An 11655-nucleotide genomic window follows, 5' to 3' on the forward strand; every position below is an offset into this window, starting at 1 on the left:
TCACTAATAAGTTCAAAATGCAATTATCTCCCAAATGCAAAGTGTTAACTTTCTCGTCCAACAGTAAGGATATCAGCAAAATAATCCCAACAGCTTTCATGTCTTAGTCAACAAAGCATATCTTGAATTTCTAGCAATAAAAACTGTGTCTGGACTGTTTGGTTCAGTGTATTTGCAGGACAGGACATTGAAATTAAATTAAACATTTTAAAAAATTTCAAGTGCTTTTCAAGTATTGCCTTTAACTTACTTATGCCTCTGAAAAATCTCTGTACGTGTGATTTGGAAATCAATTAACAAAACATTTTTTCAGGGGTCTGGACCTTAATACATGTAAGGACAGTATGTCTGACAACCAACAAAACAAGAAGAGAAGCAAAGAAGGTAGTCTAACCAAATTTTATATTTATATGTAACATGTGGAAGCTGAAGAAGAAAAGGGACAATGTTAACTTGAAATCTGGCTGGTTCTCAAAACCAAGCAACCACAAAATATTTGAATAAAAACTCAGAGTTATTTTCCACCTTTGAAAAGCCCTGAAATCTGTTTTGATTCTAATACCTTTTCTATTTTAAAATGCTGTGCTCTTGTTAGAGTTTCTGTCAATGTATTTCTCATATTTCTGTTCTACAGAAATAGGAGCTGTAACTGGAAATTTTTTAGATTATATTTATTTTTGTCTTACATTGAATTAGTACACTTACCTACATAACTAAAAAATAATTTGGATTTATGCATTCATATTTCCAAAAATTATACCAGGAAGCATGTATAGGTAACTTAGTAAAATGAAACATGCCTTCTTTCTTTCTTTCTTTCTTTCTTTCTTTCTTTCTTTCTTTCTTTCTTTCTTTCTTTCTTTCTTTCTTTCTTTCTTTCTTTCTTTCTTTCTTTCTTTCTTTCTTTCTTTCTTTCTTTCTTTCTTTCTTTCTTTCTTTCTTTCTTTCTTTCTTTCTTTCTTTCTTTCTTTCTTTCTTTCTTTCTTTCTTTCTTTCTTTCTTCCTTTCTTCCTTTCTTCCTTTCTTTCTTTCTTTCTTTCTTTCTTCCTTCCTTCCTTCCTTCCTTCCTTCCTTCCTTCCTTCCTTCCTTCCTTCCTTCCTTCCTTCCTTCCTTCCTTCCTTCCTTCCTTCCTTCCTTCCTTCCTTCCTTCCTTCCTTCCTTCCTTCCTTCCTTCCTTCCTTCCTTCCTTCCTTCCTTCCTTCCTTCCTTCCTTCCTTCCTTCCTTCCTTCCTTCCTTCCTTCCTTCCTTCCTTCCTTCCTTCCTTCCTTCCTTCCTTCCTTCCTTCCTTCCTTCCTTCCTTCCTTCCTTCCTTCCTTCCTTCCTTCCTTCCTTCCTTCCTTCCTTCCTTCCTTCCTTCCTTCCTTCCTTCCTTCCTTCCTTCCTTCCTTCCTTCCTTCCTTCCTTCCTTCCTTTCTTCCTTCCTTCCTTTCTTCCTTCCTTCCTTTCTTCCTTCCTTCCTTTCTTCCTTCCTTTCTTCCTTCCTTTCTTCCTTCCTTTCTTCCTTTCTTCCTTTCTTCCTTTCTTTTTCCTTTCTTTTTCCTTTCTTTTTTTCTTTCTTTTCCTTCTTTTTTCCCCCTTCTTTTTCTTTCTTTCTTTTTCTTTCTTTCTTCCTTCCTTTCTTTTTTTTTTCTTTTCCTAATAGTTACTTTCTGTATTTCTTCATAATAATATTTTAATGTCCAAAAATAACTGCATTTGCACTGTCTTTCTGGTCAGTGAATTATACTGCTTTTATGCAAATACTAATGTATTGCTGCAGGTTGTGGAACTGTTGTTGCTGTTCAGAATGCAGATAAGATAATGAAAGAAATGCATGGGTCATACAAAGCTCTACAAAAAAATAGGTAAGTTATATTAATATTTATTTTGCAGTTGGCTGTGTAAAAATGGAGACAAAGCAGATAGTAGTCTATGAGTAAGGAAAGTTTTCCTTCATGCCAGATGTTATATACAGCTATATATGCTGTGTGGTGTCTTTCCGACATCAATTATTAGCCTTTGCTGGAGGCAGGATATTTCACTAGATGTACCAAACAAGTTGTTTGGTACGATAGGAAAAAAAGATACGTTACATGGTTTTACATCAGCATTTGACTGATTAACCCCAGTCAATTATCTTGCATACAGCTTTAAGATTAACTTAGACTCTATTTCTGTACTTCATTATAGACACAGGTTTTAGTTTTTTCCATATTTTAATTTTTTATTTTTCAGAAGCCAGGTAGCAGAAATCTGAGGCCTATCTGCACAGCCTCTATGCTTTCAACCAGATTATAGCATATTTTATAAATAACAAAGGTATATCTGGTCTTCATAATTCTTCTGACACCATGCCCTAATGATTCATTTAAAAAACATACTGGAAGTAATTGGGTTTTGTCAAGACAGGAAAGGTGGACAACATCTCTTTCCATTCCTATTGTTTGGTTTACATTGTTTGTCATTCCTCCTTACTTAAGGTCCATCTCTGGCATTGTAATTGGATGCTTCTTCCAAGGAGAGCCACAACTTCCCAGATGGACCAAGAAAGAAAACTTACTCTGGCTTTCTTGGATCTTAACAAACTTCTTGTTCACAGTATTCTCCAGTCATACGATTATTTGAACTCAGTAGGCTCCTTCCTCTTACTTTCACACTGTATTTTGTTGTTTGTGGGTTTTTTTGCCTTTTAGATACATAGCACCAACATCCAGACTGTGGCCAGATCAAGAAGTGGCATGTTCCCCAAGCAAAAATCAGTCAGCATTACAGAGGAGACATCACATTCCTTTACCCTTCTTCCTGAAGACAGAGAATGTGAGCTGTGGCTTTGACTTCAGCTTTCTGCTGCAGACCTCATGCCCAGAATCCAGCATTTCAAAATCACTTACGGATATCAGTGCTTTTGAGATCATAAAAGCACAAATACAACAAAGTAAGTTCAATTTTAGAACTCATAACTTTCAGATAAAGTTATATATTGCTTATCAAATTTGATGGCAAAGTCTTAGAAGTCCTTTTGCTTTAAACTTTTTGCCTGTTTTACTTCTTCACATAGACTTCAGCCGTGTTGACCCTCTTCTTTAATTATAGGTGTGTGTATTTGCAGAATGAAGTAGATAACGAGAAGCAATGACAGACCATGACCTCACCATTTCTATTACTCTGTATGATGAAACTAAGCCCACAAAATGTAACGTGTCATTCTCTGTTGCTGGAGTGGGGCCATGATGGCCTCTCACTTTTTTTCTCATACTGGCAATATTTATTAGCTACATATTGAAGTTAGAAAACATCTGAAGAAGAGGATAAATATTTGCTTATATTATTACAGTAACATTATTTCTAAATTATAATTTTTATAGTTTTCTATATAAAATAGAATCGTAAAGTTCAGTGTCACAATTAAATTTCAGCTTAGAACTTTTTTCTGCATAGCAGATTTATAGGTTCATCCTGCAACCATACAACAAATTCTTGGTCCCCAGAGCCCTACAGTTTGAATAAATTTATAAATTAAAATGGAAGTCTGTTTATGAACATGAAATTAACCTTTAATTTATTTTTATGTTTAAGGCTTCAATCTAACAATGGTAAAAACCAGGAGCAAGAAATCTGAGGTAAGATGTTGTTATGTATAAAACTGAACACCCTTTATAAATATTATATGCTTTCAAAACCTTAAAAATAGCAATACAGAAGAAGTGTAGGTCGTTTCCTTTGCTTAGTCTTCATTTTTTTATGGACTTGAAGCAGTTTTACGTACATTTTATGTGTATATATATGTGTGTGTGTGTGAGCAGCTCTTCAGATGTGTATCAACACTTGGTCAGTAAGATGTTACATCAGGGATACTGTGTTGAGGAAAAAAGATAATTTGGTCTTTATGGGTATTAATTAATAACCCTTTGCACAAAAGGCTTACTTGACTTACTGAATCAGCTGTAGACTTTAGTGAATGCACTACAGAATAGAACAGCAACCACAGGAAAAAAAGTCAAGTATAGAAGTAACAGCAAGAGGTATGACAGAAGATCATGAAAAGGGCTGTGGAAAAAAACATTTCAGATGGAAGGAAGTGTTTAAGGAAGATAATGTATCTGACCTCCATGTGCTTTAATACAACTTTATTTCATGTCTTAGGCTCTGCTGATTTCTAAAGGCATACTATTTGGGATAAACTGAGCACTCATGTTGATGCCATGCAGACTAGACAAAGCCTTCAGAACTGTGAATTTCAATCCAGCACACATTGCTTTTCCTGGCACATTCAAACCTCAGACTGCCCTTGGAATGCAAGCAAAAATTTCCTGCAGATTGCAAACTGATGTTGAATATAGACATGCAAATGAGTATTCAGAGCATATGACTGTGTGATTATTTCTATTGCACTCGTTTGCATAAAAATATACAGTATACTCAAGCTTAATTTTTTCTACATTCCCTTTGAAGTAAAGAACGGAAATATTATTTTCAGAAAATTATATGGTACTTTTCAACTAATGGGGTGGGAAGAGAAGGAAGAAGGGAGGAATAATAAAATACACACAACAGACTTCTGTGTTAGCTGCCATGTAAAAATGGGTGGCTGTCCATTTAATGTCACCAGAAGTGAAGTGCAGACTGTGCTGTCTCCCAGTGTGCTTAAAACTCCATGATCTAAATCTGTGGCCTGTATAATATGGCTTCAGGAATTTTGGAAGACCACAGTAAACATATGGAAGATCTCTATACTTAGATTTATAATAATGTCTTTTAAAATCTGTAAGTAATTTGTAAGAATTGCTTGCTTCGTGGATACAATAGCATTCTGTTATAATAGTTGAGCTTGTGCTTTTTTAAAAATAGCTTACATGAAATCTAGTTCCATTGGGAATATAATTACTGGTGTCAGCAGATTTTGGAGGGTTACATGAAAAGACTAAATATCAACATAAGAGCAGTGCTCTTATTCAGTGAGAGTGCACAGCAAGAAAGAAACTTTGGCACATGAAGCTACTGACCAGCCTTTCAATTCTTGAAGTAAATGTGCTGTGTGGTGTAAGACAACAGTAAATAACTGACAAGATGATTTGCATGTGTGGACAAAGCTGATTATTTTTAAATTGTGGAGAATTACTTGTGCCTTGTAGGATCTTACTTTCTGTACTATTAAATACTTAGAAATCATTCTGGATGTGACAAAAATTCATGTATGGATGTGAGAAAATGAATGTATTTTCTCAAGGTTTTGATATTACAATTCATATTAAAGTAAATGTGGGAATATATAGAAGAACAATAATTTTCTCATTTTTTTCATTATCTACTTGATCATTAGTGATTAGATGTTACCTGTATCTGTTGTATAGCACATGATTAATGTTTTTTATGGAAATTACAGTTTCATTTGCCACCAGTGACATTTCAGCCTCTGAGAACAATTCATCTTGCTCCTTTGGAGGATAATATAGTCAGTGAAAGCACCAACATCAGAAATATGTTTAATATTATGAACTCTGCTCCTCAGCCTGTAAAACCAGTTACTAAATTGTATGAGTATCAGTTAGACAATCTGTTGAAAAGGCACACTGAAAAGTCAACAGACCTGATTGTGGCTACTATTTCTGAGAAGTTCACTCCAGTGAAAGACCTGTATTACTTCAGCATGAGTAGCTGTTACATGCACCCTAGCAACAAGAAAGAAGAAGTTCAAAGCAAGTTAAAATGGAGGGAAGCTGAGGTAGCTACCAACACTGAAAAGAATGACCAGATGAAGTTTTCAGTGGCTTTTAAGAACATAGGTCTTAGGACCCAAGCCAGTTTCTATGATGGTAATCACACCTACTTCAGCTCGAGTAATGCTCTTATGAACTGTGGAATATTTCCAGCTCAGACAACATTTACAGTGTCAAGCAACAGCAATGCCTCAAGAGCTGGCAATAAGGAAAGAGCAGGGAATTGCTGTAGAACTGGTCTAGAAGAAGGAAATGCTTCAGAGATGATACTGGATTACAGACCACAGGAAAATGCTGAGAGTACAGACTTTGTGCTTAACAATCCTGATTTAGAGCCTTTCTTTAAAAATGAAGTGATAGACCCCTGCAATTCCTTAGGAGATCATTCTGTAGCTGCAGTAATTCACAGAGTACAAGATCCTTCTGGAAAACAGACAGAAAATAATGTTTGTCTCTCTGAAAAGGGAAAAGAAGCAATGTCAGAAGGAACTTCAAAAGACCCAAATGAGCTTGTACCTGTTGTTCATGTTCCATTCTCTGAACAGGAACCAGCTAGGCAACCACACATTGCTAAACAACCTGCCACAAAAAAGAGTGTCACTTGTAGCTTGCCTCCTTATGTTGCTCAGAGCTTCAACATTCTTGCTCACAAAGAAAATGAAAAAAGTAAAATAAAGAATAGAAATAAATATTCATCAAAATCTAAAATGAGTAGCAAGATAAAGGTATCTGAAGAGTTAATTGTTTCTGATGAGGTTGCCTCAAGGTGTGATGCCAAAAGTCGGATTTTTCCATCTTTGGAACTGCCACATGTGGTATCTGAGACTTCCCTGAAGCACCAAAAAAAACCCCCTCAAGCAAACAAACACCATTTTGCTCAGAGTGCTCAGAAACTTCAAAAACAAAGTTTCTCCTGCAGTTGCAAAAGTTCAGTTATCTTAAGGAAACCTGCTACTCTGCTTTCTCTGCCACATGCACAGTCTGCTTCAGATGTTGTAGATCTGAAATACAGCGACATGTTCGAGAAAATAAATTCAAATGATGAAGGCCCAGGCATTTATGAAATGTTTGGAACTCCTGTCTATTCCCACATGCGTGAGCTTGATCGACACGAGAGCAGATTTTATAGAGATGTTTGTTCTGCTCCATCTGGGAGATGCAGTTCTAGGGCCTGCAGATCTACCTATAGCAAAGGGAGAGAGAGCAGCCGAGTAAGAAGTACTCAAAAGAGAACAACACATTCTAAGCCAAAGAAGACTATACCTGGCACTAAACAAAAGCAGAAAGGTTTAATTACAAAGGACAGAAGTACCAAGTTAAGTGATGGCAACACAGAGCAAGATCATGTAATAACTTCTGATTCAGGCTTCCAGATAAACACTTCACGGAGCATGACATCGTTTCACGAACAGACAGATCGCCAACTCATGTTTTTAGAAGCACTTTCACAATCAACTGAGCAAAATAATTTTTTTTCAAATTTCAACTTACCAACTATTAAAGAATTTTCTTTGGAGCAGTCTTTAGACAGTCAGGATATGGCCAGCAATCAGAGAGCTGCTGCCTGTAGCCGGAGTCTTCTTCATTTTGGTGATGAAGAGTATACAGAATGCATTGATCTAAGTAGCAGTCTACTAACAACAGACCAGAACACTTGTGTACCTCTCTGCAGGGTGGATGAGCTTGGCTGCAAAGGCTTGGAATCAGACCAGACCTCCTTCCAGTCTCTACATAAACATCAAGCATTGCCCTTTTCAGACAGACTGGAGTGTCAAACCCCTACAAAACAATTAAATCACAGTTGGGCACACACACCCCTGAACAGCAGTTTGGAGTTGACACAGCCTTCAGTGATTCAAACAATAAATGTTACAAGCCCCAGTTTCCAGACAAGTCAACACATTTTGTCCTGGGCAGATAATAAGGATGTGACCGATGAGTTGCTTTGTTGTCTGGCTGAAGAGTTGCTAATGCTTGAAGAAAAAGACGTCAACTCTTCACCAATAAAAAATACAGGTTCTAAAATGCAGAATACCCATACTAAAGAAGAAAATACAATTAATGGAGATGGAGCAGTAGTAAATAGTGCTCTAGAGAAGGTAAAAGTAATTTCTTGTAACTTGCTAGTTCCTTTGAGTGATGTTTCAGCACATGTTTGGATGAAAGGTAGGAAATATGTGCTCGTTAATGATCAAGTCTCTTTTCCTTAGGCCAGCTGCCACCTGATTCTTCCAGTGCTCAGCTACCTATGGTAGGGGCTGCATGTCAGGACATGAACTGGATAATAGTAAATCATGACAGGAATAGCTATCAAGGCTTATAGTGAATAAAAAGGAGAGGCTATTTTAACTGAAGAGCATGTATAAAAAGGTGGTGGGGCAAGGCAAAAACTATTGAGATCTTGACATCTAAGGAATATGAAAAGACGCTACAAAAGGTTCTTGTGTATGCAGAAGGGCAAATTCCTTAGATGTCTGCGTGCATCCAGATCCTTTTCTAGGTATGAACTACAAATATTGGCTTATCAGACAGACTTAAGGCTGTTTATTTAACATTTAATCAAAGCTCAAGCTCAAAAGGCTTAGATTCTGGCCCCCAAGTCAGTTGAGAACCTTCACCTACCTAGGTGCTTATCTACCAGTACTGCTTCTCCTTCGCTCTGTTAGCTTTTTGTCTATTTAAATTACAAAAAAATTCTTTCTCTACATGTTGGTACATTTCTGCAGTGTATCAACACTGTCCACTTCTGCAGACACAGGTGCCAATTATACCTCCATTCTCATTCTAGGGAGATCCACAGCTAGATATAATAATTAGTAGCGTATTTCTGAAGCAGTTTCTTCTTCCTGAGAAGTCAAGTTCAAATTGTTTTAATGATTCCCAAGTTTTGTATATATTACCTAGAGCAGGAATAATAATCATACCCTTCAGTTTAGCAAATTGCACCTATGTGACAAAAAAAGGGTAGTAAGCAGATGTCAGTTTGTCTTCCTGCCAATGGAAAAAAGATGTCAGGCCATCATCTTCTGCTTATGTATTGTTGTGATATATACTTGAAAATATCTACATAGTCTTACTTAGTATAGCAATAGTATTGATGAGCTGAGCAATAAGTATATGTGGCTATATATATAAAAATTTATAGAGAAAAATCATGCCAGGTAAAAAATACTTCTAAAATAAATGCAAGGATAATATGAAACCTTTATGTTCTTCCCTGCTTTCTCCCCACATTGACCATCCTCTTTCAAGCAGAGTAACAGTAAAGCCTTTTTGGCATCAAATGAAGAAAGTGACCTGCAAAACTTTGAGGAATCGACTAAATTACCAGGAAGCTGTTTAGCTAACAAAGATCCTATCATGTGGACAAGAGGTGAAGTCCTTGGAAAAGGAGCCCATGGCACGGTGAGTGTATGAATATGTTAAGACATGCAGTGTTTGCCTTTGATCTACTTCATACCTTATAACTGACTTTTGTCCTATTCAACAAATAACTTGAAATATTTTGGATTACACAGTGAGACATGAAACATGACAGACAGGAAGATAATATTTAAAATAAGTAAACACTCAGGTTTGTTGCATGTTTCATTTTAATAAACACTAGTTTCATTGTAGGTGTACTGCGGTCTGACGAGCCAGGGGCAATTAATAGCTGTAAAACAGGTTGTTTTGGATACATCAGATCAACTCACTACAGAAAAGGAGTATCAGAAGTTTCACGAGGAAGTTGATCTTTTGAAGACGTTGAAGCATGACAACATTGTAACTTACTTAGGAACTTGTCTGGAAGACAACATTTTAAGCATCTTCATGGAGTTTGTTCCTGGTGGCTCCATTTCCAGTATTATTAATCGTTTTGGTCCATTGCCAGAGGCTGTCCTTTGTAAATACACAAAACAAATTCTACAAGGGGTTGCATATTTGCATGACAATTGTGTGGTACATAGAGATATCAAAGGCAATAACGTTATGCTGATGCCAAATGGTGTAGTCAAGCTAATTGACTTTGGCTGTGCCAGGCGTCTGGCTTGGGTCAGCCTCAGTGGCACCCAGAGCGAGATGCTCAAGTCTATGCATGGGACTCCCTACTGGATGGCACCAGAAGTTATAAATGAATCTGGATATGGAAGAAAATCAGACATCTGGAGCATTGGCTGCACCGTATTTGAGATGGCAACAGGAAAACCACCACTGGCTTCCATGGATAGGATAGCAGCCATGTTCTATATTGGAGCCCACAGAGGACTGATGCCTTCCCTGCCTGATCAGTTCTCTAGCACTGCTGTGGATTTTGTGCACGCCTGCTTAACCAGGTAGGTAGATTTTTTAATTGAAAAATGAAATGAAATTGTAGGCACATTGCAGCATAGATACTGTTGATGAGAACTTACATTACCTCTCACATGCTACATATGATTGTACTGTAAATGCATAGGTTTTCCAGCTTTTCAGGAAAGCTTTTAAATAATAGCAGACATAAAAGAACTTCACTCTCTACAATGGTAGAGAATATTTTGTCTGAAACTCAATGGTGCCATGCTTCTGCATGAAAATTACAGAGAAAGTAAACAATAAGGCCTACAAAAAGAGAGTTTCTGAGGATTTTTAATACCATTGTAGAGAGTGAAGTTCTTTGGTTGTGCCTTGCAGTTCTGATATCACATTGGCTGAGTTTGGCCTGTGTCAGGCAAGTTGTTTTGAGGACAATATTCTAAATGAAAGACATTTCACTTAATTCTTATCCTCTGCAGTAGAAAAATGTGTTATCACTGCCAGTCCAGGAAACACATACTTATTTGAAACGAAGTTCTCTCCATAAAAAAACCCAAACCACTAGCATTTCATCCATTAAAATAATTATTTTTGTGGTGTTTGTTTTGTTTGAAGTATCAGCCTTGTCCCAGATGTTTAGATAGACTATAAATCCTAAGAGCTGAATTCCTGACTGCTAGTAGCCAGGAAGTCTTTATAAAATTAACAGCAGCCTTCTACATACCTCCAAAGACCAGATTTGAGCACTCGAGAGAAGCATGTTATTTAGTGGGTGTCACAGGGGTCTTGGAGGCAGGAAAACTGATTTCTAATCCCTGGATTAGAATTGTTTAGTATTCTTACAATTCCTATAGACCATATAACAATAACAAGAAAAACTGTAGGCTGGATATAGCAACATCATATATACTTGAATTCAGAGAGAACAGTGTTTAAAAGGTAGAAGGAATTGTTAAGTAGAAGGAATCATACAAATACAAAGCATTTACCTTTTAAAATAAAGTACTTAATTTTTCAGAAGTCAGGATGCACCTGTGGCAGCAATTTTAATGTATGATCTCACCAAGTCCTACATATAATGCCTCCCTTGTCCCATCTTCCCAATTAGTTTATTATTTAATAAATCAGTGTCCTTTACTCCTTCCCCTATTTTCTTCTCAAAATTGAAAGTAGAAGAAGCCCAGAACCCTTGACTCTAGCAAGCTGATACTGTAATTACAGTACTGTAATTCCATATGGACTCCTTAACATGCATGACATTGATTGAAGATTCCCCCAGTCTCTTCCCATAAATCCTGCCTTCCTTTTGACCAGATTTATAAAAAAAACCCAAACAAACCCTAAAAATGGGTAATGACTAGAGAAAAGCAAAAAGCAAAAAGCAAAAAAAAAAAGTCTACATTTGCATTTAGGTTTTACAAACAATTCTATCAGGCATGCATATTCATTTTATGTACTGATTTTTCAAACCCTCAATGCAGAGATCAACACGAACGCCCTTCTGCTCTGCACTTGCTGGACCATCCCTTTGTGAAAGGAAGACAGTGAATTTTTGCAAAGATTTTGCCAAACACATTTTCCATATTAAAATTTTCCACTTGTGAAAAAAAATGATCAGAAGGAACCGGACTTCAAAAAGACTAGAAATTAGTAGAGAGCAATTTGTGTACTTTTCTACTGTT

The 11655-nt window shown here is 36.7% G+C and overlaps 1 protein-coding gene across 1 annotated transcript; it reads left to right on the forward strand.

Annotated features, from left to right (window-relative positions):
* The first annotated feature begins 344 nt into the window (after positions 1-344).
* MAP3K19 (mitogen-activated protein kinase kinase kinase 19) lies at positions 345-11521 on the forward strand. The gene is made up of 8 exons (XM_010000395.1): positions 345-384; positions 1762-1846; positions 2675-2916; positions 3558-3601; positions 5365-7797; positions 8954-9103; positions 9317-10014; positions 11455-11521. The coding sequence occupies exons 1-8, from the start codon at positions 345-347 to the stop codon at positions 11519-11521; spliced, it is 3759 nt and encodes a 1252-aa protein (XP_009998697.1).
* Positions 11522-11655: the final 134 nt, after the last annotated feature.

This window comes from Chaetura pelagica, unplaced genomic scaffold (assembly GCF_000747805.2).
Source record: "Chaetura pelagica isolate M959 unplaced genomic scaffold, ChaPel_1.0 scaffold386, whole genome shotgun sequence".
In the NCBI taxonomy this organism is placed as follows: Eukaryota; Metazoa; Chordata; class Aves; order Apodiformes; family Apodidae; genus Chaetura; species Chaetura pelagica.

Excerpts from the sequence above, each read along its gene's own strand:
- MAP3K19 (XM_010000395.1), top strand. The coding sequence starts at position 345 with ATGTCTGACAACCAACAAAACAAGAAGAGAAGCAAAGAAG. Across the intron at positions 9,104-9,316 it reads GAAAAGGAGCCCATGGCACG|GTGTACTGCGGTCTGACGAG; the intron begins GTGAGTGTATGA and ends GTTTCATTGTAG. Across the intron at positions 10,015-11,454 it reads GTGCACGCCTGCTTAACCAG|AGATCAACACGAACGCCCTT; the intron begins GTAGGTAGATTT and ends CCCTCAATGCAG.